The 23360-nt window shown below is 68.2% G+C and overlaps 3 protein-coding genes and 1 long non-coding RNA gene across 5 annotated transcripts; all 4 read right to left on the bottom strand.

Moving 5' to 3' along the window:
• Positions 1 to 825: 825 nt before the first annotated feature.
• SNTB2 (syntrophin beta 2) lies at positions 826 to 9144 on the bottom strand. 2 transcript variants are annotated; one of them, XM_064459831.1, is made up of 7 exons: positions 8664 to 9144; positions 4280 to 4490; positions 3683 to 3911; positions 3020 to 3162; positions 2618 to 2814; positions 2289 to 2470; positions 826 to 2101 (listed from the first exon to the last, which is right to left on the bottom strand). In XM_064459831.1, the coding sequence occupies exons 1-7, from the start codon at positions 9088 to 9090 to the stop codon at positions 2009 to 2011; spliced, it is 1482 nt and encodes a 493-aa protein (XP_064315901.1). In that variant the 5' UTR covers positions 9091 to 9144; the 3' UTR covers positions 826 to 2008. The 2 variants fall into 2 exon arrangements, with proteins under 2 accessions (XP_064315901.1, XP_064315902.1); XM_064459832.1 differs by having other exon boundaries at positions 3683 to 3893; positions 8664 to 9143.
• LOC135314842 (uncharacterized) lies at positions 5692 to 8645 on the bottom strand. Its single transcript, XR_010374322.1, has 2 exons — positions 6385 to 8645; positions 5692 to 5946 (listed from the first exon to the last, which is right to left on the bottom strand). It is a non-coding gene; the product is annotated as an uncharacterized LOC135314842 (long non-coding RNA).
• Positions 9145 to 9937: 793 nt separating the features above from the next.
• Positions 9938 to 15748, bottom strand: UTP4 (UTP4 small subunit processome component). The gene is made up of 16 exons (XM_064459830.1): positions 15515 to 15748; positions 15085 to 15276; positions 14896 to 14980; positions 14683 to 14772; positions 14346 to 14554; positions 13984 to 14155; positions 13807 to 13898; positions 13424 to 13520; positions 12983 to 13047; positions 12709 to 12831; positions 12410 to 12569; positions 11560 to 11666; positions 11267 to 11362; positions 10793 to 10978; positions 10519 to 10629; positions 9938 to 10137 (listed from the first exon to the last, which is right to left on the bottom strand). Exons 1-16 carry the CDS (start codon positions 15671 to 15673, stop codon positions 10021 to 10023), a joined length of 2061 nt encoding a protein of 686 aa, XP_064315900.1. The 5' UTR covers positions 15674 to 15748; the 3' UTR covers positions 9938 to 10020.
• A 1794-nt stretch (positions 15749 to 17542) lies between these two features.
• Positions 17543 to 20359, bottom strand: HAS3 (hyaluronan synthase 3). The gene is made up of 3 exons (XM_064458144.1): positions 19716 to 20359; positions 19041 to 19142; positions 17543 to 18943 (listed from the first exon to the last, which is right to left on the bottom strand). Exons 1-3 carry the CDS (start codon positions 20334 to 20336, stop codon positions 18020 to 18022), a joined length of 1647 nt encoding a protein of 548 aa, XP_064314214.1. The 5' UTR covers positions 20337 to 20359; the 3' UTR covers positions 17543 to 18019.
• Positions 20360 to 23360: the final 3001 nt, after the last annotated feature.

Raw genomic sequence — 23360 nt, 5'->3', positions numbered from 1 at the left:
ATGTACACACCCCTACAGACACCCCTATGTGCGTATGGGTTTGCACAGGCACAGAGGACCCGCCCAGCCACACCCATGTACCCCCCCCCCATACCCTCTGCTCGCCCTCTGTGCACACACCATGGATGCAGGTGTACACATCTGTGCACATATGCATGCACGCGCGCACACACACCCCCCCCCCCAGTGTGGCTGTGCCCCCATGCACACCTACAAACACCCCAACGCGTGTGTGCCCGCACAGGCACAAAGGCACCGCCCAGCCACACCCATGTACCCCCGTACTGCCTGCACCCCCATGTGCACACTCACACAGGTGTACAGCACATACCTGCACATATACACCCCGCCCCACCCCCGTATACACCCCCGCTGAGCCCCCGTGCATCCCCCCCCAGCCCTAGCTGGGGGTCCCCCAGGCGGGCAGCAGCCCCTCGGGTGACCCAGCCCCGCTCCAGCTCGCTGCCAGAGGGGACTGGGACCAGCGTCACCCACTGGGTGACACCTGAGGGGAGTGGGCCGCCTGCCACTGACCCCCATCCTGGCCGTGCACCCCCCCAACTACCTGCGGGTGTTTGTGTCCCCCCCGAGCCGAGCTGGCCCCATTGCTCCTGCCACAAAAGACCCACCCAGTGCCCCCCACCCCTGTGCCAGGTTCTGCCCAGTGCGTACCAGTTGCATACTGGGCAGCCCAGACCTGCCATTCCCCTGCCCACGCGGTACTGGGAATGACCTGCCCTCCCAGGGGCACCTGCACACCATGACACCCCCAGCCCTCCCCGCCCCCACCCCAGGCGCCCCCAGAGCGAGACTCAGAGACCCCAGAAAAGGCAATCTGATATAAATAGCGATTTACAAAGAATACAAAAATAGAAGGGGCGTGCGGCGCCCGGGGCCGGGGCCCTGTAGTGCTTGTGTGCGAGCCACAGCCCGGGGCTGGGGGTCCGGCGCCCCACAGCACCCACCAGCCCCCCACGACACCCCATGGCCCCCGGCTAGCGCAACCCCATGGGAAGCAGAAAAATGTGCAGAGGAGTTTGGCTGAGGGGAGGCCCCGGGGTGGGGGCTCCCCCCAGCACCCCGGGGTGCAGGAGCTGCCCCTCCCAAACGGAGGGAAAGTACAAAAAGCGAAAGTGCATCAATCTCCGCGTCCTGCCCCAAACCCGCAGGGGCCTGCAAGCCCCCCGGCAGCGGGGCCAGACCCGCACAGCAGCTCCAGGGCAGGGGGCACAGGCTGCAGGGGCTGGGGAGGAGCCATGGGGCAGCATAGCTCGGGGGGCAGCAGCCCCGGAGGGCTCCCCCGGCAACCCCAGCCCCTTGGCCCAGGGCAGCAGAGACTCAATGTTTGTTTTCTGGCTTTGGGAGGTTTGGGGGCTCGCTGCTGCGCCCTGCCCCGGCCCTGCGGGCAGCAGCAGGGGCTGTGGGGGGCTGAGCCCCTGCCTGCACCCCAGGGCATGCCGCAGAGACAAACGAGCACCCGGGGCTCGGGGCAGCCCCTTTTGTACCCGTGCGTGGCCCAGTAAGACAAGTGTGTGTGTCCCACCCTAATGGGGCAAGGGGACCCTGCGCTGCAGCAATGGGGGGGTGTCTCGCGGCTCAAGCCCCATCCGATGCAGGGACAATGTCACCCCCCTCGGGGGAGCCCCAAGGCAGGGAGGGTGCTGGCTCCCCAGACGTGGGTGGAGGGAGCACCAGGGGTCCCCCAAGCTTTGGGGGGGGGCTTGCCCCGCTCCAAGGCACAGGCGGTGAGATCAGCGATGGCTTCAGGCCCGGGGGGATTAAAGCTGGTGTCTGTGCCCTGGCCACCCCCAGCACCAGGGGGGCCAGGACTGCCGGTGTAGAGCAGGAGAGGCTCACCTCCTCCCGGGGCAGCCCCCTGCCATATCCCCGGCGGCCCTCAGGGCAGCGAGTCCCGGCCCCGGCAAGGCACTGGTGGGGCAAGAGGGGTGGGGGGGTCCCTCCACTTTCCCCGGCTGGTTTGTGATGGTGGGAGGCAGGCAGGGGCCGCCTACGCCAGCAGCCCCATGCGGGTGACTTTGGCTGAGAGGAAGGTGTGCAGGATGAAGACGATGGGCTTGGGGCAGGAGTGCAGGTCCAGCGCCTGGGAGGGAGATGGAGAGTGGTGTCAGCCCCCCAGCCAGCACGCCAAACCCCACGGGATCACCAGGGGTCTCGCAGATGGGCTAGGGGGCTCCCGACCAGTGGCACCCAGCGAGTCCAGGCAGCCGTGATGCTGCAGGGATGAGGGGAAGCAGGAGCCACCCCTGGAGGAAGAACCCCCTCCTCACCAGCTCCCCCTCAGGGCCCCCGAAGTCCAGGTAGAGGGTCCTGATGCCGTCGTCCGCTGACATCTTCAGCTTCTCGTAGGGGTAGCGGAAGAGGACGCTGCCGCCCGGCTCCTCCCGGCAGATGGTGAAGCCACCCTCGTAGTGGATGGAGAGCTGCACCTCCTGCCCGCCCAGCGTGCAGCCTGCGGGCATGGGCAGGGCTCAGCCCCCGCTGCCCGCGAGACCCCCCGGAGCGGGGGCCCCCACCAGGCTGCCCAGGTCCCGCTGCACCCCAGAGCCCCAGGAGGGAATGGGGCAGCCCCGAGGGTGTCCCCCACCCCAGCACTCACCCACAGACACCTCCTTGATCAGCTCGGCGGCGGCGTGGCAGCCCTGCACGAGAACACGCGTCCAGGAGGAGAGGTCCCGGTGGGTCTCCACGCGGAAGACGTGCATCTCCACACCCTGGCGAGAGCCCGTCCGGGTGGCGAAGGTGAGCTCCGAGCCCAGGGCGGGTGAGCGGCGGCCCGAGCCCGAGTGGACCAGCCTGGGGCGGGGGGAAAGGTGGAGCGGGGTCAGGGGCGCAATGGCAGTGCCAGCACGGTGCCGCCCCATGCCCATCGGCGTTCTGGCATCTCCCTCCCTGCTCCGGAGGGAAGGCAGAGCCAAGATGTGAGCAGACGAGGCGGATGTGGCCGAGGGGAGCGGTCCCCAGAGCGCGCAGGCGGATGTATCCAGCCCCACCAGCCCACCTGGTAGCCACCAGCGGGTAGCTGTGGCAGGGGGAGGCCCAGGCGTCCCTGGTCCAGGGCATGCCGTCGTACAGCAGCAGGTCCTTCTCCGTCACCGCCATGAGGACCGGACGCCACTGCTGCCGCCCTCCGTCCAGGCGCGCCTGGAAGAGACGGTGAGGGTCACCGGGGGTGGGGGGGCAGGCACCTGCCGCTGCCCAGGCCCCTGATCCCTGCACCCGTGTCCAGGCTGACGCTAAGGCAGCAGCTCCGCACTGCTGGGCTCTCAGCAGCGTGCACGGAAAGCTGTGCAAGGCGCCGCCAAGGGCGGCCACCCTGGAAAGCTGAGCTGGGAGCAGCCCCCAGAGGATCCTGCCGCTGGGGCTGAGCTCACCGCAGTGCCCAGGCACGCTGCAGCTCTTGGGCAGTGAATTCATGGAAGAGCGAGCAGCTGATGAGCATCTCCAGCTGGGAAATCCCAGCAGGAGAGAGGGCTGAGGGCACGGGAAGCACTGCCCTCACCAGGGTGCAGCCGGCTGGGGCACAGGAGAGCAGCCAAGCCCAGCGCCCAGGTAGGGCTCTCCAGCAGCCGCAACCACATCCCCGTCAGCGCCGCCGTCCCCGGGGACAGTGCCAGGCCTGTCCCCATAGCAGCATCTCTGGCACAGCCCCGGCGGCACGTACCTGCTCGGCCAGCCAGGCGATGTGCTTCACCTCCCTGCCGCCGGCCGCGGCGCCGCCGGTGCCCAGCATGGCGTTGAGCTCGGCCAGGACCTGGGGGAGCAGGGCGGTGATGTTGGCGTGCAGGGCTGTGAACCAGGAGTGCGCCGTCGCTGTGTCCTTGCAGCGCAGGATCAGGGTGTTCCTGCTGTCCGGCGAGTGCAGCTCGATCAGCCTGCGAGGGGACGCGGCACTGGGTGGGACAGGAGTGGCGGCGCCCGGCTGAGCGTGCCCCTGCCCGTGCCCAGCCTGGCAAACTGGCCACACTGGTTTGGGGCTCTGGCTGTGCCGGGGAGCTGCCAGCACGATCTGGCAGCAGCCCTGCTGGCAGGCAAAGCTGGGGGGGATTTGCAGGGCCCCCCTTTCCGTAGGCAGGGGAGGCTGCCAGCCACCACGGGGGGGGGCCGGGGGGAGCACGGCGCTGCCCTGGCTTCAGCCAAACCCCACGGACTTTCCTTTCATGGCTCAGCAGGGGAAGCAGGTCATGCCCATGGTGAGGGGCAGCCCCCAGCCCTGTCCCGCGGGGTATGGGGGGCGTTCACAGGCAGCCCCTGATCTCACCTGTTCTCCAGGTCAGGCATGCTGAGGTTCCTGGCGGCGAAGCACATCTTCAGGGGGATCACCTTGCGGTCGCGGGATCCCTGGTGCTGCGGGGAGCCCGAGTCCTCGCTGCCGCTCAGGCTGGGTGACTGCGGGGCAGCCCCCTCCCACGGCAGGTCCGACACCAGCGAGGGCTTCTTGATGTAGGGGGTCACCTCCCGCATGAACTTCACTGGGGATGGAGTGGGGGGACAGGTTAGGGCCGGACCCTGCACCCCCACGCTGCAGCTCTGTGCCCCAGGGACACGCTGACCGTGGGGGTGTCTTTGTGTCACCCCCCAGCAGGCATAGGGTCTCCCCCCCAGCTCTGGGGGGCTGTGGGACCTCCCCCAGCACAGCCCATGCCCCGGGGAGCTGAACTGGCCCCCCGGCATTGCGCTGCGGGCAGCAGGCAAAGGACAGGCAGCAGGAAAGGGGGGACCCTGCCTTCCCAACCCGGGGGTGCTGCAGCCCCAGGAGCCCTGGGGACCGGGGCATAGCCCGGAGGGTCCCACCCTGCCCTGACACAGAGATGTCCCAACTAAAGGACAGGCGCTGGTGGCTCATCCCCGTTACCGGCAGCCGGCGCGGGCGTAGGAAAGGGAAGGCGGCGCAGCACAATGGGGCTGGGCAGGAGGTCAGGCTGCAGCCCATCCTGACCCGCCCGGCCGCCGCGCTGCGAGGACGGCACCGGCCAAGTTTCCAGCGCCGCAGGCGCTGACGGCGGCTGACCCCGCGCTGCTGCTCACGCCTGCCAGCAGCCTGCCTCTGCTCCAGCAGGACAAGGAGGAGGAGGAGAAGGGTTTGCAGCCAGGACATCCCGGCTCCGCGCTCCTCTCCAGGCCAGGCAGGAAGGAAGGAGGCAGCGGCTCCTGTTCCCCCCAGACTGTCCCTCCCTGAGCACCACCCAAGCCCAACCAAAGCCGAGACCCAGAGAGGCGCCAGCACCCCGCAGCCCACCCCAGCTCCAGACGGGCGAGCACGGGGAGCCTGGCTCATCCAGCCCGCGGTGCTGCCGTGGGCTCTCCGGTGCCAGCGGCTACGCCAGCCGCCACGCTTGGGGAAAGCCAGCGCCTTCAAGATGTCAGGGAGCGTCAGCAGAGCCGCCTGCCAGAGCGGGGGGGAGGCCGTGCGGGACGGCACGCTCGGCCAGGCAGGAAAGCTGCAAGCGAGCGCCGACAGCAGCCTGGGACGTGGTGCCTGCAGCCAGCGCTGGACCCCCGCCCACCGCGCTCCCCCCTGGACGCGGCTCCCCGGCCGGCACACATGCCGTGAGAGAGCCGGGAGAGCCACCCGCCTGCACCAAGCCCCCGCAGCCTGTCCCCAAGTAACGGGCTGGGAACAGCAACATCCACATGCCCCGGGGCAGCGGGGAGTTAAAACAAACAAAAAAAAAAGCAAATAAACTGTAATCTGCCAGGAAGCAAAGCTCCCCGCTGCTGAGGGAAAGAGGCCACGGAGCCGGCACAAGGCCACACCGCAGCCAGGCCACCCGGCCCGCCGGCGCTTTGCCGGAGGAGAAACGATGGCGGTGCCGGAGCCCAGGTCCTGATCCCACCCAGTCGTGCCGCTGCCGGACCCCACAGTCCCATGGACAGGCGCGTGCCGTGGCCCAGGGCTCGCCCGCTGCAAATCCCGCTGACGCCTGCCTGCAGCGTGGGCAGGAGATGCTGGCAGGGCTGGGGAGCGGGCAAGGCCAGCCCCCCGCCCTCCCGCCAGATTTGCTGAGCTGAGCAGCGCAGCGGCGTGGGGACGTGCTGCCACGAGGCGCTTGCCCTTGCTGCAGGCAGCAAACGAGTTAATATTAGCCTCCCGCCACGCTGATCCCGGGATTACTGCCGTCCCCGTGCACCCCTAATCCCGCTGCCTAGCCCGGCAGCGGCGGGCGGCGCCGCGGGGCAGCGGTATGGGCGGCAGCTCCCGCTGCGGGGCCGCTCAACAGCTGTTTGCCAGATGTGGGCACCTGTGTCTAGGCCTGGCCAGGAGCCCAGCGTACTCCAGCCAGCCCCCAGCAGGGCTCCAACCCACTGTGCCGGTGCCAACCCCCACCGGGGCACAGCCACCACCTCCCCGAAGGCCAAGCTCACCAAGAGCTCCCAGAGCCAGCGGTGTGGGAGCCCAAGCATTGTGCCATGGCGATGCTGGAGAAGCGTGGGCTTGGCGGGGTCACGGCTGCGCTGATGGCTCTCGGCGGTGGCTGGGACCAGCCAGCAGCTGCTGCACTGCTGAGAAGCATCCCCTGGCACCGAGCAGATGCCCGGCACCGTGGCCGCTGGTGGGGACAGCAGCAGAGCCAGCTCCCTGCTTTCGGGGGGTGCAGCTACGGCACGTGCAGGAGCATGGAGCCCCCTGTGCCGGTGGGCACAAAACTGGCACCGGGGCAACGGCACCTGCAACAATCTCTTCTGCTTCTGGTGAGCCGGCAGCCGGTGCACAGCCACCCCGGCACAGCCACCGCCGCCCCGCCTACATGTTCACCGCAGAGGAAACCCTGCTGCTGCCTGCACCCCTCGCCCGACCTGCCGCAGGGAGGTGGCAGCTCCGGCTGCAAGGCAACGCTGGGTTAGCACCAGCCTCGCCGAGGCCGAGCCCCCCCCACACTGCCTGGACGGCATCAGCCTGTCCTCGGGGCCGGAGCCCCCTCCTGCCACCAGCACCCAGAGGGGAAACGCCGCAGCAGTTTCCCCACATTTGCACATGGGTCGCCTCTTGCAATCAGCCTTCCTCTTTGCCAGCTACCAGGCCTGTCCGGGGGCCGGCAGCTCTGCCCACAGCTCCCCCAAGAAGCGGAAGGGCTCCCTTCCCCCAGCGTGCCGGAGCGTGCCGTGCGCCCACGGCACCCCGGGAGGAAGGCGCCCAACATGGGTCCCTGTAGCCAGACCCAGCGCACAGGGCAGGGGCCGCCAGCCTCACCGGGGTGCCGGCACAGGGCTGGTGCTCCCGCACTCCACCGCTGGCCCCGGCGAAGTGCCGGCACTTGCCCGCAAGCCCTGCCTGCCAGGGCAGTCGCATCTCCAGGGGCTGGCGAGGACAGGCAGGCCGGGGCAGCAGAGATCTTCCCCATCTCCTCTCCAGGGCTGGCAGCCACCGGCCAGTGCCCGACGTTCTCTCCAGGCCATGGGGCAGCCACAACCATCGCACAGGCAGCCCCGCAGCCCCCCAGCAGTGAGGAGCACCCCGATGCTGGCTCCGGCGGGAAGGGAAGGGGGGGCTGCCGCGGCGCCCGTGCCCGTGGCGGAAGCGAGGGACAAACAGGCCACGGGGCCGGAGCTCCTGGGGGAGAGGATCAAACGGGTGGGTGGCGCGAGACGGGAGCGGGGGAAGGACGCGGCAGGGAGATGGCAAGGCCAGCATGGGGGAGCCACAGGGCCTCTCGCTACCTCCGATGGCGGACACCAACCTGTCGGGTGTTTAAGAGCCAAGCCCTGCGGCTTCACCTCGGCCCCAGCAGCCAAGTCACACAGAGCCACCGTGTGCCGGGTGCAGCCGTGCCAGGGAGCCCACCCGCCCGCCCTCCTGCTGGGGCAGCGTGCCGAAAGCGCCCACCAACGGCGTCAGCCCAGCCGGCCACTGGTGACCCAACCCAGTGTCCGCTGGGCACCGCATCTACGGAGCGGTCCCACGCGCCGGCGGACAAACAGCTTCACCAGGATACCAGGACAGCGCATGTGGCACCGCTGACCTGCGTAGACCACCCTGACCCATGGCACGGGGGGCTCGTGTCCCCGCCGCTGCCCAGGGCGCGGTGCCCCACGGCACGAGCCCCGTGCCGCACACCGCCGGGCCAGGCGGGTCCTGCCCGAGCTTGTCGGGCTGCCGGGAACAGGTCGGGCAGGAGCCGGTGGCTCGGCCGAGCCAGCCCCGAGCCAGCCGCACCGTGGACACGGAGCCCCCGGGGGACACGGAGCCCCCGGGCAGAGCCCAAACCACCACCCCCCCAGGGACACAGGGGCCAAAAGCGTCCACTCAGGGGGCTCCCGTCCCGGGGGGCGACACACCGCAGCCAGGGGACCCCAGCTCTGTCCCGGGGGGACAGAGTCAGCAGAGGTGGCCCGTCCCCGTCCCACCACAACAAGGAGCGCCCGGCTGGGAAGGGGACACCCCGGTCCCCGTCCCAAGCGGGGACACACCGGGAGGCAGCACCGGAGTCGGGGGTTTTTTGGGGGGAGGCACATACCGTGACTGGGGTGGGGGGAGCGGGGTCCCGCAACCGGAAAAGGGACCCAAGGTGGGGTCCGGGAGCCCGGTGACAGCGGCAAAGGGGGGTCGGGAGAGCCGGTAACGGGGCGGGGGAGGCACCCGGGGAGGGAACACAGGGGGCCGGTAGTGGGGAGGGGATAAGGGGTGGGGGGGGGTTAGCCTGTACCTTCGAGGATGACCTCCCTCCCGGCTCTCTTCAGCGCCTGGACGGCTTGATCGTGGGTGGCATCCCGGAGATCGACGCCGTTAACGGCGAGGATGGCGTCGCCCAGTCGGAGCGCCCCGCTCCGCTCCGCCGCCAGCCCCGGGAAGATACGCGAGATGAGCACGGGCATACGGTTCTCCCGACCTCCCTTGATGCTGATACCGAGCCCTCCCGCCTCCGCCTTCACCACCCGCACCCTCCGCACGCAACCGGGCGCCGCCTCCGCGTTGCCGTTAAGGACGCCGTTAAGCACCGCCGTTTCGCCGCTTCCCGGTTCCGCCGTCAGGCTCAGCGCTTCGCCGCTCAGCTCCGCCGCCACCCGCACCCAACGTTCCCGCAGCAGCAGCTCCAACAGCCCCGTTTTGCAAGCGCGGGTCCACACGGCCATGCCGCCGCCGCCGCCGCCGCCGCGTACCGGGACAAGGGGCGGGGTCCGGGGGAGGGGGCGTGGCCTACTTGCCACACACCCCCCGCCCGCATGGCGCGCTGCGGTAGGCTCTGCGCAGCGGGGGGCGGGGCTAAAACGCCCCTCCCCTCCCTCCGGCGCGACCAATCGCAGTAGCTGAGGCAGACCCTCGCTGCTGCTGCGATTGGTCGCGCCGGAGGGAGGGGCGATGAAGCCCCGCCCCACTGTACTTCCCGCCCCGCTCTCCATTTCCCCGACTCCGGCTCAAACCCGGCTTAGCAAAGCTCCGCCCCGCACTCCCCCGCCTATCCTATTTCGAAGGGACCCCTAGCCCTTCCTCGGGTGGAGAACGTCCTTTGAGGGTGCAAGGACGGGCCTGAAACCCTGCTCCCTCCAGGCCCTGCCGGTCTGACGGCAGGACTAACTCCGGTCCTGCCAGGGAGGGTACCAGCCCAAACTGGGTACTGGTGTTACTGGAAGGGCTGGAGAAGGTGCACGGCCTACGGGTGCTGAGCACCAGAGATTGCTGGCTGGCTGTCCCTCCAGAGCCTGGCTCAGTAGGGAATGGGAGCTCACCAACCCACCCAGCTGCCAGTTGGTGCAGGGAGAGAACACCAGGAGCCAGTGCTGCCCAGCAGAGAGGCCAGCGAGAAGGCAGGAGATCCAGGGTGCCACCTTGTCCTTGCGGCCCTGGGAGAAGGGCTGGCATGGGCAGGGGAGCCTTAGAAGGTGGCCGCATCCTCGTGGGCTTAGGCCAGCGCCAGCCTGACCTGCTGCTGAGACACCAGGGAGCCCCACAGGGCAAGGACAAAGCCCGAGCCCGCAGCTGTACGGAACAGCGGGGTTTATTCCTACAGCACCCTAGGACAGCAACACACACAGTTTCTGCGGCTGGAGCAGCGTGTTCTGCTCTCAGGTGCCAAATTTCTTCTGTTGGATGGGTAGCGGCAGCTGGGTCTTGATGTCGATGATGGGCCGCTCCACCATCACGAGGCAGTTCTCGTCCAGCAGATCTGCGAAGAGCAGGGGCTGCGGGGCAGGGAGGGGGGAGGAGGTGAGAGCAAGGTGCCAGCCCTGCTCTGCCTCAGCTTGCCAGCCTCAGCCTGCCAGCCTCGGCCATGCAGAGCTGCCCTGCAGCCGGCTCCAGCTTCGCCGTAACCGGGGACACTGCATGGGGCTGCGTGCTGCAGGAGCTGCCGGGCAATCGGAGCCCATGAAATCGCAGCAAGTGGCTGCACTGTGATGGGGACCGAGACAGAGTTCTGCTCCGCTGCTTGGGTGTCTGGCACTGGTACAGCACTGGGAGCGACTGGGCACAAGAGCTGGTGAGGCCACAGGCACCACGGGTGCAGGGCACCCCGCCAGCACCCCTCCTCGACCCAGCACATGTCCAGCAACAACCTCACTCACCTGGAACTTCTTGCAGATCTTGAAGGCGTGGAGCTGCCGCTGCCTGGCGGTCTCCGGGAGCTGCTTCAGGGTGCTCTGGTTCATCAGGAGGGCACTGTTGTCTGGCAAGGGCTGCGAGGAGAGTGCATGGCACATGTCAGCGCTGCCTGGACCACTGCCGCCTCAGCACTGCGCAGCCCCCCTCCGCTCCTAGCTGGGACAGGGCCATCTAGGCCGGGCAGGGGAGATGCCCTGGGTACAAACCCAGCCCTCCCGACCGGGCACACGGGCTCACCAGGGACTTGTCGAGGACGCAGAACATGTAGATGTCATGGAGAAGGATGTGCGAGGGCTTCTTGGGATTGAAGGTGATATGGGTGATGGGCGAGTCCCTCTCCAGCCAGACCTTGTGCAGCCCGCAGTTCTGCACCATGCGGCTCCAGGCCGTATACTCCTTCTTGGGGATGCTGAACTCGAACAGCTGGAAAGGCAGGAGAGGGGAAACAGGATGGCTCACAAGGTCTGGTCCTCCCTGGCATCGTCCCCACGCCATCACACGGGCGCCCTGCACTCCAGCCAGGCTGCGAGCGCTGCGTTGGGGACAGGCTCCTGCCAGGGACAGCAGGCAGCGAAGGCCAGCTGGGTCCCTGCGCCTGCCCGGAGCCGCGGCTCTCCTGCAGAGGAGTGCAGCCAGAAAGCCCCGAAGGCAGGGGGAGAGCTGCGGGGAAGGGGCCAGGGCCACGAGGGCTGTGGCTGGGAGAGCTCCTACCTGCTGGTCCGAGTAGGCGATAACAAGGTTGTTGGTGAGGGGGTGGATGGCGAGGGCCGTCACCGCGCAGCTGTACATGGGCACTGTGCAGTGGTGCTGCAAGGCAGGAGGGCGGAACGCTGACGTGAGCAACCGGGGCCACTTCCCACACACCCACCTCCAGCCCTGCTCTAGGGTCGTGGGGATCCCTTCTGGGGAGGCGTCCCACACGCTGAGCCCACCCTCACCCAGTCCCCCAAGACAGAAGGGCAGCAGGGGTCCTTCCTGCAGCGCCCTCCAGCACCTGGCCCTACCTTGAAGCATTTCAGGTTGTAGATGTGGATTGCCCAGTCCCCTCCGACTGCAGCCAGCCACTGCCCATCTGCGCTCGACGCCAGCAGGTAAACAGCCTCGGGGGACCCTGTGGGAACACCCTCACCAGCTGTAACGGGTGCTTGGGCTTGCAAAGGCACAAAGAGCCCCAGACCCAACCCCAGGAGATGTCCAGACACACACAGAATCATAGAATAGTTAAGGTTGGAAAAGACCTCTAGGATCTTCAAGTCCAACCACCAACCCAACACCCCCAGACCTCCTAAACCATGTCCTGAAGTGCCACAGCTACATGTTTCTGAATGCCTCCAGGGATGGCGACTCCCCCACCTCTCTGGACAGACTGTGCCAGGGCCTGACCACTCTTGCAAGTGAAGAAGTTTTCCCTAATATACAATCTAAACCTCCCCTGATGCAGCTTGAGGCCGTTTCCTCTCGTCCTGTCACTGGTGACTTGGGAGATGAGACCGACCCCCCCCTCACTCCAGCCCCTCTCAGGCAGCTGCAGAGAGCGAGAAGGGCTCCCCTCAGCCCCCTCTTCTCCAGGCTAAACCCCCCCAGCTCCCTCAGCCGCTCCCCATCAGATCTGTTCTCTACACATGCTCTTGGCACCCCCCTTGGCAATCTGGGCACCCCACTCCCCTGCCCCTGCCAGGCCACGAGGGCGGCACAAACACAGGGCAGAGGCTGTCGCAGGGGAAGGACTCACACGCCCCAGCGCAGCAGAGAGGGGACGCGCTCGGCCCTGCACACCCCTCTGTGCCCGCAGCAGGGACGAGACTCAGAGCCCAGGGACACCCCAGCACCCCCCGCCTCCCCACCAGCCCGAACCTGAGGGCGGCTGAAGCGTGCGCAGGTGTTTGCAGCCCCCTGGCTCCAGCAGCTGGAGGATGTGGACGGAGCCTCGTGCAGAGGCGACGAAGAGGCTGCTGGAGTCAGAGGAGAACTGGAGCTGGTAGGATGGGAGCAGCAGCTTGGGCACTTCGGGGACCTTGAAGCGGGGAGAAATCAGCGCTGGCAGTCATCTACCACTGCCGCCCTTGCTCCCCGTGAGCGACATTGGGCTGTGCCAGACCCCTGGCCACCCACCGGCCCTCCCCAGCAGCGGGGCAGCCCATCACCCTCCTCACCTTCTTGATACTGACGCCGTCACCCTCGTATTGCACTCGGTAGAGGTGGAAGCGGGAGGCTGTGGAGTAGGCGACCCAGCTGCCGCAGGGTGAGATGCAGCTGCAGTAGATGTGCTCTGGACCCTGGGAAAGCAGAGGGGCTGAGCGGGGCCCGCCAGATCCCCCGGCAGCCTGGCACACACAGCCAGCTGTCAGAGGGAGAGCAGAGACTGCCAAGCCCCCTCCCGCAGTGGGGCAGGCACGGGGGCAGACCGTGGCCCCGGCTCGGCCTTACCTTGCTCTTGATCTGCACGAGGTGCTCAGGCATGCGGCGCAAGGGAAGGACCTCGCCGTCCTTTCCTGGGATAAAAACAAACCACAGGACACATCAGTGATGGTGGGAAAACTACATGAGCCCTGTCAAGCAGGGGAGCGGTACCCAAGGGAGACCCTAGACCCTTCCCCAACCTCCCCCAAGGCTGAGCTCCCCAGGGCCTGGCCCAGCTCCACTGGAAGCATGAGCACAGCCTCACGCCACCTGTGCAGCCCGTGCCCAGGCACACACTGCTCTGGGAAACGCAGCCCTGCCCGTGGCCACCATGCCGGTGCAGGGCTGTGGGGAGGACGGGGCCCAGGCTAAACCACCCCTCCACTGCCCAATTGGCAGGACAGGTCATGCCCAAAATCCTGCAGGCAGTGCAGGGCTTGCACTGGAGCGCCGGGCCTTGCAACTCACCAGTCTCGTCGGTGGAGCCAAGCCTCCAGAGCTCCAGGTGCTGGGAGAACTGGAAGAGGAGCAGCCGGGCTTTCCTGGCGCAGGAGACGAGGCGTCGCTGCGTGCAGAAACGGGCAGACTGATGCGAACCCGCAGCCTGGCAGACAGGGCTGAGCCAAAGCCGAAATGCCCTGGGGTGGCAGAAACGCCGGGGCGGGGGAAGAGGAAGGACTGGGTCCCACGGGATGGGAGCCCAGAGATGGAGACCCAGCAGGACCAGCAAGACGAGCTTGCCAACTTCTACCCCCTCACTCGCTCCATAGCAGGAGCTTTCAGAGGTGCCAGGGCTGGGGAGGGGACCCGGTGAGGCAGGGAGGGCCAGCCCTGCTGTGAGTGGCACTCACGTGGGGGAAGGTGAATTTGCGGAGCGCTGCATCATAGCCCTTCTTCTGCATCTTCTCCATCAGTGGGCGGATCACCAGCTGGGCGTCCAGGCCTGGAAGCCAAGCAGAGGTCAGCCAAACCTGTACCAGGGGTGGGGACAAGACCCAAGCCCTCTTTGTGAAGGTGCCCAGCCATACCTCCGGAGATGAGAGCCGTCGAGCTGTGTGCCACAGCTCGTACATCGTGGGTGTGATGCTGGAAGGGCTTCGTCCGCACCCAGCGCTTCTCCAGGCTGCCCATCTTCACCGGCAGCAACTGAAATTGATAGGTGGCCCCGGTAGAGGTGCCCACAACGATACTGTCCTCCTCCTGGTGAGAGAAACAGGGACGGGACTTGTGGGAGCAGACTGGGAAGGAGAGGGCAGCACCAGAGGCAGGCAGGGACTGGCAGCCTCACTCCCAGCCCGAACACCGATCCAGGCAGCTCCTGCCCGAGTGCCTCCGGCCCCATGGTCAGGAGCCCCAATGGGCCCCGGCTGCCTTGGGGGAACTCGCCTACCTCTGACACAGCCAGTGAGAGGACAGACGAGGTGCTGACGGTGTGGGACTCCAGCAGCGTCCCTCGCTCCCAGTCCCAGAACTGCACCCTCCCAAAGGAATCCGAGGTGACGACGGTGCCGCTCGAGAGGAAGCCAATGCTCCACACGATGCACTCGCGCTTCACCTTCTGCACGTGGTAGTTCACCATGATCCTCTGGATGGTTTGGCCTGAGAGGGGGGAAGGATGGTTGGGGGTGGCAGAGGGATGCCCCCAAAGCACAGGGTGGGGCGGTGCTGGCGGTCCCCAGGGCAGGGGAGAGGGGCAGGACAGGCTCGTCTCCTGGGGCAGGAGTTACCTGAGCAGACATCGATCACCCGGACGGCATCGATGGAGCCGGCTGCGATGTGAGTGCCTGACGGATGCCAGGAGAGGCACAGAATGCGGCCTGTGGGGAAGGAAGCTCCAGACGTGACCCCGTGAACTCAGAGCCCCTTGGTCACCAGGACTGGGGCAGCCGGGACAGACAGAGGGACAACACTGCCAAAACACCGAGCCCTCCCAGACTCACCTTTCCGCCTGTCCAGGTTCCGCTCGAACTGGATCCCCCCGGGAACAACTTGGAAGAGCTTAACGGAGCCGTCCTCGCAGCCGATCTGCGGGAGGGTTGGGGTCAACCCCAGCGGGATGGGCAGACCCTCTCCCTCCACCGCCCCCGCTCCGGGGCAGGGAGAGCCATCCCGGTGCCGGTGGCACTCACCGCCAGCTGCGTGCCGCTGCCGTTAACCGCCATGCTCCAGATGGGCCCCCCGCAGCCGTCCACGGAACGGGCCACGCACAGCCGGGCCAGGTCATACTCGGTGATGTCCCCGCCGAGGCCGGCGCCGAAGAGCCGCTCTCCCGCCGCCCAGCACAGCGCCTCCACCGACCGGGCTTCGTGCCCGGGGATCGCCTGGGGAGGGAGGCCCGTCACCCGCCGCACGGCACGGTAGCATCTGGTATGACTCGGTAGGACCCGGTATGGCCCCGTAGGATCCGGTAGGACCCGGCTCAGTAGACCCGGTACGGCCCGACCCAGTAGGGTCCTCCGGTAAAGCTCGGTACGATGCGGTAGGACCCGGCCCGGTAAGATTCGGCACGGCCCGGTAGGACCCGGTATAGCCCGGTACTGCCCGGTGCGGCCCCCTCACCTTCTCCTGGAAGTAGTTGGCGGCGAAGTTGTAAACCTCGACGGCGCCGTCGGTGCGGGCCAGGGCCAGGCGGCCGCCGCGGGGCTGGTAGGCCAGGCAGCGCACGCCCGCCGGCACCAGGCCGAAGAAACGCACCCGGTGCACCTCGAACTCCCCCATCCCGCCACCGGCACCGGCGCCGCTCCGCCCCGCGCAGGCCCCACGTGCGCGCGGCGCACCCGGAACCGGAAGCGGCCCCCCCTCCCCGCCGCCACGACCGGAAGTGGAAGTAGAAGCGCGGCGCGGCGGGAGATTCGGGCGGCGGCGGCTCCGGCCTGGCCAGGGTGCGGGGTCGGTGCGGGGGGAGCGGGGCGAGCGGGGCGGGAGCTTGAGGGGGGCGGCTCCCCGGGGCTGGGAGGCGGGAGGGGCCCGGCCCGGCCCGGCCCGGCCCGGCCCGGCGCCGCACCACCGGAGCCACTGGAGGGCACCAGCGCCCCGCGCACCGGCGGCCCAGGGGGGGCTGGGGGGGGGTCTCTGGGGCCCGGGGCGCGTATGGGCGTACCGGGAGGTCCCCGTGTCGGTGCTCCCGCCGCCGCAGGGCCCGCCCCGCTGCTCACCGCGTCTCTCCCGGTGCTTTGCAGGGCCCCGATCATGGTGCAGATCGTCATCTCCAGGTGAGGCCGCGGCGGGCCGCCAAGCCCCGGGCAGGGCCGGGGCCGGTGGGTGACGCTGCCCCTCTCACCCGCAGCGGCGGCGGCGGCGGCAGTGACGGCCTGGCCCGGTGGGTGCTGGTGGAGCTGCAGGGCGAGGTGGAGCCCCGGCAGAGCGGGGGGCTGGCGGGGAGCCTCCTGGGGGACCTGCACTACACCCGCGAGGTGAGGCGGTGTGCCCCGCGTCCCCCGGCACAACCCCGGCTCTGCCCGCCCTCACTCGCCGCTCTCCCCAGGGCGTCCCCGTCCTCGTCGTGGGCCACCACATCCTCTACGGGAAGGTGGTGCAGCTGGAGAAGCCCTTTGCCGTGCTGGTGAAGCAGGGAGCTGGCGAGCCGGGCACCGCGGGGCCACACGCCCACTACACCGTCACCGCCCTCATCAAAACCAAGCTCCTCTTCAAAACCCGCCCCAAGCCCATCATCACCAACGTGCCCAAGAAGGTGTGAGGACTCCGGCCAGGGTGGCTGCGGGCTCCACTCTGCCGCTGCCAGGGCTTGGGGCGATCCAGGGCCAGCCCCAGCCTTGTCCCTGCCCTGGCCAGAGGGCTCAGGACTGGCACAGGGTGCCAGGCCCTGGATCCGGGCACCCAGAGCCCCCTGGGTCACTTGCCCACCCTGTAATTACTCCATATCTGAGAGCTGCCGTGCTCTGGGGCACAAAAGCGGCTGCCATCCTGGGTGAGAAGGGTCCTGCTGTGCAGGGACCACCTCTGAGCCCCGTCAGGGCTGTCCCACCCCATCCCCACACACTGCCCTTTCTCTGTGCAAGTCTTTATTTTGACAAACCAGTCAGGATATAAAAACAGACTTTTTCAAAATACAAAAAAAACCCGCAGGTTAAAAAATAAATAGATTTACAAACAATTAGCAATAAGTATGAATACCAAAGAGCTACAAAAGTCTTCTAAAAAACCTTGTATTAAATTAAACAAAACCATCTAAATGCTTGATTGTAGAAAGGTTTTTAAGCCCTGAAAAAAAGAGGGCCGAGGGGAGACAGCCAGGGGGGCTCCCTGGGGAGGGGGGAGGCTGGGAACTGGCTCTTCCTGCCCTCCTCTGCATGCCTGAGCCCAAAACCCAGCATCTCCCCGCTGTCTGGACAGACGCCGGGAAGGTAGTGGGGTTGGTACAACGGGGCCGCAGCCCCATTTCCCCCTACTTCTGTGCACTGGGGTCCCCCCCCTTGGCTCTTTGGCGAAGCTGAAGGGAGGCGCTGCCCCCCCCGGGACAGCCGGTCCCCCCAAAAAGGGCTGAAGGGAGCCCCGGGGGCTCCCCTCAGGTACGTGCCTGCACATACATCAGCCGTGGGGCAGAGGCAGGCAGCACCAGCCAGTGGTGCCGGGGGAGACGGTGCCGCCTGGGGCCGTTCTGCCATAGCACCGTGGGAGGGGGACCACGAGGTCCCCATGGAAAGCACCAAAGGGTGGAGGGCCCCACCGTGGCAGTGGGGTGGGGGGAGCCCGGCCAGCAGCACTCCGCAGAGCACATGGGGATGCTCCGCACAGCACCAGCTTGGGGATGATGCTGCCATCACCCCCTGCAGCACTGAGGCTGTGCCAGCCCGGTCACGGGCAGCCCCAGCTTGGCCTCTCCCTGCAAGCTTTGTACAGAAAAATGAATATAATAAGGAAAAAAACCCAAAACAACAACAAAAAAGCAAGACTTGATCAGAAATGTCGTGGTGGGCGCGCTCAGCGCTGCCCAGCACCCGACAGCTCGGTGCCAGCCGCGCCGGGGTTGATGGTGGGCAAGGAGGGGACCAGTTGCAGTCGCGCCGTCCCCGGCACACGGGGCCACCCCAGCATTTTCCGCTGTCAGACCTCGGCAAAGGCCAGCCCGCACTGCTCCTGCCGCTTGCCGCAGCGCCGGGCAACGATGGCCAGGTAGAGGGTGAGGAGGGCCACCCAGTAGCAGGCGTAGAGGATGGCACCCGAGATAAGGAAGGCCACCTCGGTCTCGCTGAAGAGGTCCTGGCTGTAGGCGGTGTAGGCCAGCCCGCCTAGCAGCACCGCCACCCACACCGACACCGGCAGCAGCCCCACGAAGTTAACCACGATGGTCCGGCGCCCCGAGGTGCCCCAGCCGGACTTGTTGATGGTGGCGATGGCGAACATCTTGGCGGGCAGCAGGCTGGACATGTAGAGGAGGGCGTAGAGGGACATGAAGATCATCTCGGCGTTGCCGCGCAGGAAGCAGGCGTAGGTGGCCTTGATGATCCCCACCAGCTGCACCGTCAGCAGGAAGAGGAGGATGTTCCAGATGCGGCCACGGTAGAAGAGCTGGATGACGGTCGCGATGAGGAAGAAGGGGAAGAAGCCGGTCACCACGGACTCGTAGGTCATCCAGAGGTGGTGCTTGTGGAACCACAGGGCATTGTAGAGCCACTCGCGGAAGTAGGATTTGCTCCAGCGGGTTTGCTGGTTGAGCCAGCGCAGGTAGCGGGTGGGCGTCTCCGTCAGGCACTTGGAGCGAGCCGTGTACTTGGTCTGGTAGCCCAGGCTGAGCACGCGGTTGGTGAGGTGCCGGTCGTCCCCGAAGCTGCACTTGCTGCCCAGGAAGGTCTGGTGGTACCAGTCCTCGAGGAACTGCTGCAGCAGGGCGTTGCGGTACATGCCCAGGGGCCCGCTGATGCACTGCACGCAGCCGAAGTAGGACTGGCAGGCGCGCTCCACGTTGAAGGCCATCCAGTACCGCACGCTGCTCAGGAAGGAGATCCACGAGTCGTACTTGTTCAGGATCTGGGGAGGGGACGGACGTGAGCCCCAGCGCCACTGCAGTCCCCCCTGCCCCGGCACCCTTGTCGCCCCGGCGTGCCCTCCCTCGCATCCAGGGTACCTGGACGTCGCCGCCGACGCCGCCGACGCGGGGGTCAGCCTCCAGGATGCGGAGCATCTCGGCAGTGCAGGCGGGGTCCAGCACCGTGTCTGAGTCACACACCTGGGGGCAGAGGGAATGTCGAGCCCCGCTCCCGCCGCCCACGCGCGCCCGGCAGACGGCCCAGCCCGCAGCCGGGCAAGCCCGAGCCGCGGCCGGCGAGATGAGGCAGAGCTCTGGAGACCGGCAGGCAGCAGCAGGGCGCGGAGCGCCCCACGGTGCCCAGCTACCGCTGCCCTGGGCCACCCAGCCCTGCCATGTGCCCCGGCCACTGGCACCACGGTGGGACCTGCTGTGGCCACCGCTCTGCACCACGACATAGTGTCCCACAGGGTGACACCAGCCTGGGGCACGTCCTGCCCGTGCTGCAGGGGATGTGGTGAGGAGGTGATGCAAAACCCTGGTGGGTAGTGGTGCGGGCAGCGCTCAGCCCCTTGAGCTGCTCTGGTGCCAACTCGCCCCCAACCCCGGGTGCCGGTGGCTTGCAGCCAGCATATGGGGCTGGACCCAGAGCCAGGCAGCTGGGTGCTGCCATGGGCTCCCCAGCTGCTCCCGCTCTTCCCACAGCCCCTCTGCCCCACTGTGTGGGCAGGCTGCTGCCCACATCCCTCCCACCCGCCCGGCCCGTGCACCCACCTGGATGTAGTCCACGGAGTCTCCAAGCGCCCGGAAGGCCGTGTACATCACCTCCCGCTTCCCGCCCCACTTCTGGAGGATGCAGGAGTAGGTGTTGCCGCGCACCAGCGCCTGGACACGGGCCAGCCCTTCCCGCAGCCCAGCCTCCGTCTCTCCCTCGCCTCGTGCGTGGAAGTTGCTCCTCCAGACATAGCTGCCTGAGCCCTCAGAGCCCATCACGTCGTGGAAGATGTCCAGCATGTAGGTGTCGTCGGGGCCGTTCCCGTCCACCACCATCACCACTTTGAGGTCGGGGAAGGCAATGCGCTTGACGGAGCGCAGGCACTTCTTCAGGTAGTCGGGATCCTCCTGGTAGGCGGCGATGCAGAGGGCTACCGAGCGCCCCAGCCGCACCGGCCGCCCCTCGCCCCGCATGCGCCGGTGCTCCAGGAAGGCAAAGAGGCTCTGGATGAAGAGGTGCAGCCCCAGGATGGCCCCGTAGAGCCCGAAGGAGAGGTAGTGCTTCTCCGTGTGGATGAACTGGTACCCGGTGACGTAGGCGGCGAGGATGCCCCCCAGCACCGCCAAGGCGAAGAGGCTGGTCCCGATGACGCGCAGGGCCGTGGAGAGGCTCACTGGCATCTGGGGGGACACCGGGCAGTGTCAGGGCAGGGCGAAGGCGGTGGCACATGGCAGGACCCAGAAGGGGAAAGCAGGGGGACCCTGCTTCTCTGCCACCCCACGGCCACCCCGTTCCTTGACGGTCACCGGTTTGGGGGTGAGACCTTCCCAGTGCCTCCACGGGGCCGGGTGGGGTATAGGGGTCCCGAGCATCCCACAGTGCGTGGTACCTGCACCCACAGCCCAGCTCCGTCCAGCCGAGCAGGGATGCGGCTGCTCCGGGGCAACGGCCGGGCTGGAGGACAGGGAAGGGCACGGGGACGTCAGGGACACCCACAGGGTGTCCCCAGGGGAAAGGCCACTCAGAGCCCCCGACCACCCGCGGCAGGACCCCCACCCCGCTGCGGATGGGGACCCGAGCAGGCGGTGCAGGCAGCACGGGCAGGCAGTGCAGGCAGCACGGGCAGTGCAGGCAGCGCGGGCACCCGCTCCCGCCCGGTAGCGGCGGGGACTGCAGAGCTGCACAGTGGGGCACGGCCGTGGGGCTGGGGGTGCGGGCAGGGAGGGGCGCACGGCCAGGTGAGGGGGAGCAGGCAGGTGAGCGGGGGGGGGGGGGCGCGCATGAACACGTGAGGGGGTGCAGGCAGGGGGTGCAGGCAGGGGGCAGAGCCAGCCCCGGGGAACCCCCCGCACCACCGGCAGCGCCCCTCGGGGCAGCCCCCGCTCCCTCCCCAAACCTCCCCCGGGCCCCGCAGCCCCCGGTGCCGGCTCCGCGCTCCCGGCCGGTGGGGCCGCGACCGGGACTCACCGTGGTGGTGCCGGTGCCGCCGCTGTGCGCCCGGCCGGGCCCGCGCAGCCCCTTTATACGGCGGCGGGGCCGGCACCGCCCGCAGCCCGCGGGGGCCCCGCCCGGCACCGGCACCCCCGGCACCACCACTACCATCGCCACCGGCACCACCGGCGCCGGTACCGGCACCCCCGGCCCCGCCCGCAGCCCGCGGGGCGGGCCCCGCCCGGCACCGGCAGCACCTGGCACCGACCCCAGCCCCGCACTGCGGGAGCCGGCACCGGCACCACCCGCTGTGCCACGGGCACCGGCACCGCGCCGCACAGGGACCGGCCACAGCTCGCCGGCCGGGACAGCGCTGGGTCACCCCAGGGTTCCCTCCCCGGACCCCCCCCCGGGACACCCCACCTCACCCCAACCCGCTCTTGGGGCCCCTCTCATGACACCCACGTGTAACCAGCGTGTCACCTCCCCATGACACCTCCCCGTGTCACCGTGTCCCCCCATGGCTACGAGCCCCTGGGGATGCCCAGGGCCCACCCCACCGTGTCACCCATGGCCGGAGGGTCCCAGGGCAGGACCAGGGACACCCTGGGGATGAAAACCCTGTGCTGGTCACACACGGTGTCCCTGCAGCGGGCTGATGGCAGGGGACAACCAGCCCTGGGAGGGACCACACTGAGCCCAGAGGAGCTGCAGCCTTGGCTTTGAGCTCAAATCCAGCGCTTTTAGGTTCCTTGCTCTGATACAGGCCGCCGTGTCATGCTGGGCTGGGAGCCGGGTGCAAGGTGATGCCGGGATTAGGCCCCAACCCTCCCAGCCCTGGGAGCTGGGGAAGGGGATCCCTTCGGTGGGAGCACCCCAGCCAGGCGGGTCCCCTCGGCTGAACCCCCCGGCACCGTGGTGATGCTGGGGGGGAACTCCCCAACACAGGTGCCAGAGCAGCACCCGGAGTGGGTGGTGAGGAACTGGTGAGCCCACGGACAGCAGGGACGGGTCATGGATGCACCAGGACCCTCAGCACTGCCGGTGGGGCTCCCACATGGTCCCAGCTGAGCCAGGCAGCGGTGGGGCGTGGAGGTATGAAACCCAGCGCGGTGGGCTCAGACCTGGTGTGGCCATGCCTGTGCCACCGCTGCGGTGCTGCCAGGCACGTGCGGGGTCCCCGTGGCTGCAGGCACCCATCTGCGGGAAGCAGAAAGGGGGACAGACGCAGCCTGTCCCCACCCCACAGCCCTCCCCACGGCCCTCCGCAGGGAGCCAGCCCCGGGGTTGCTCCGAGACCCCTTACCTTTCGGTGTGCCCACAGCTGCCGGGCGCCTCTCCCCGCTGCCGGCCGGCGGCTGGCCGCAGGAGCGCTGCCCAAGGTGGAAACCAAACTCCCTCCTCCTCCAGCACAGCCGCCTCCTTGTTCCCCACTGCAGGATGCCCAGCCGGCGCCTGGCCAGCGGCATCAAAAGAGACTTTTCATTCAAAAGACGTCCTCTGCCGCTCGCGGCAGGCCCTGGGGAGGCACAGCCGGTATGGCAGCATCCCGGCACGTGCCGCCGGCCCAGCACCAGCACCGGCACCGGTGCGGGTTGGCGGTGGCGAGAGCGAGGAGGCGCGCTTGGCCGCCGCCGCTCTCCGGTGAGGACAATGCACTGCCCGTGCACACCCGGCCGAGCGGCACGGCACGGCACGGTGAGGTGTGGGCCCGGCGCAGGCGGCTTCGCTGGGGGTGGAGACACAGCCCCGCACCCCAAACCTTGCAAGGAAGGGGGGTGCCGGGCCCCTCACACCATCCGGCACGGGGCAGCTGGGAAACGGGTACCCAGGGCTGTGCACAGCCAGGTTGGGGGCTGCCCAGTGTGAGGGGGCTGCCCAGCAAGGGGGGGGGGGTCTGGGCTGGGTCCCCAAGGGCCCTGATGTGACCCCACAGCACCCCTGTCCCCAGCCCTGCTCCCCCCACAGTGGGTGCACGGCAGCTCCTGGCACAGAAGCGGGGCCCGCGGCGCTGCAGCACCCATGGGGGCTGCCCTGTCTGGAGGGAGAGGGGTGACCCTGCTGCTGGGATGTCCCCGAGCCCATGGCAGCGAGCAGGGGTCCTGGCCAAGTGCTCTGCAGGGTCCTGCAGACCCTGGCCGCACTCCCGGCACACACGGCAGCCGTGGCACAGAGGGGGCTCCTGGTGCCGTGGTGGAAGAGCCCCATCCTCAGCCCCCATAGTGAGGGAGACCCCAGGAATGGGCACAGGGCAGACAGTGCCATGGCAGAGC

The sequence above is a fragment of the Phalacrocorax carbo genome, chromosome 8 (assembly GCF_963921805.1).
Source record: "Phalacrocorax carbo chromosome 8, bPhaCar2.1, whole genome shotgun sequence".
NCBI classification, from domain to species: domain Eukaryota; kingdom Metazoa; phylum Chordata; class Aves; order Suliformes; family Phalacrocoracidae; genus Phalacrocorax; species Phalacrocorax carbo.
The sequence above is the reverse complement of the archived record's forward strand: the minus strand, read 5'-3'. Positions and strand labels throughout refer to the sequence as shown.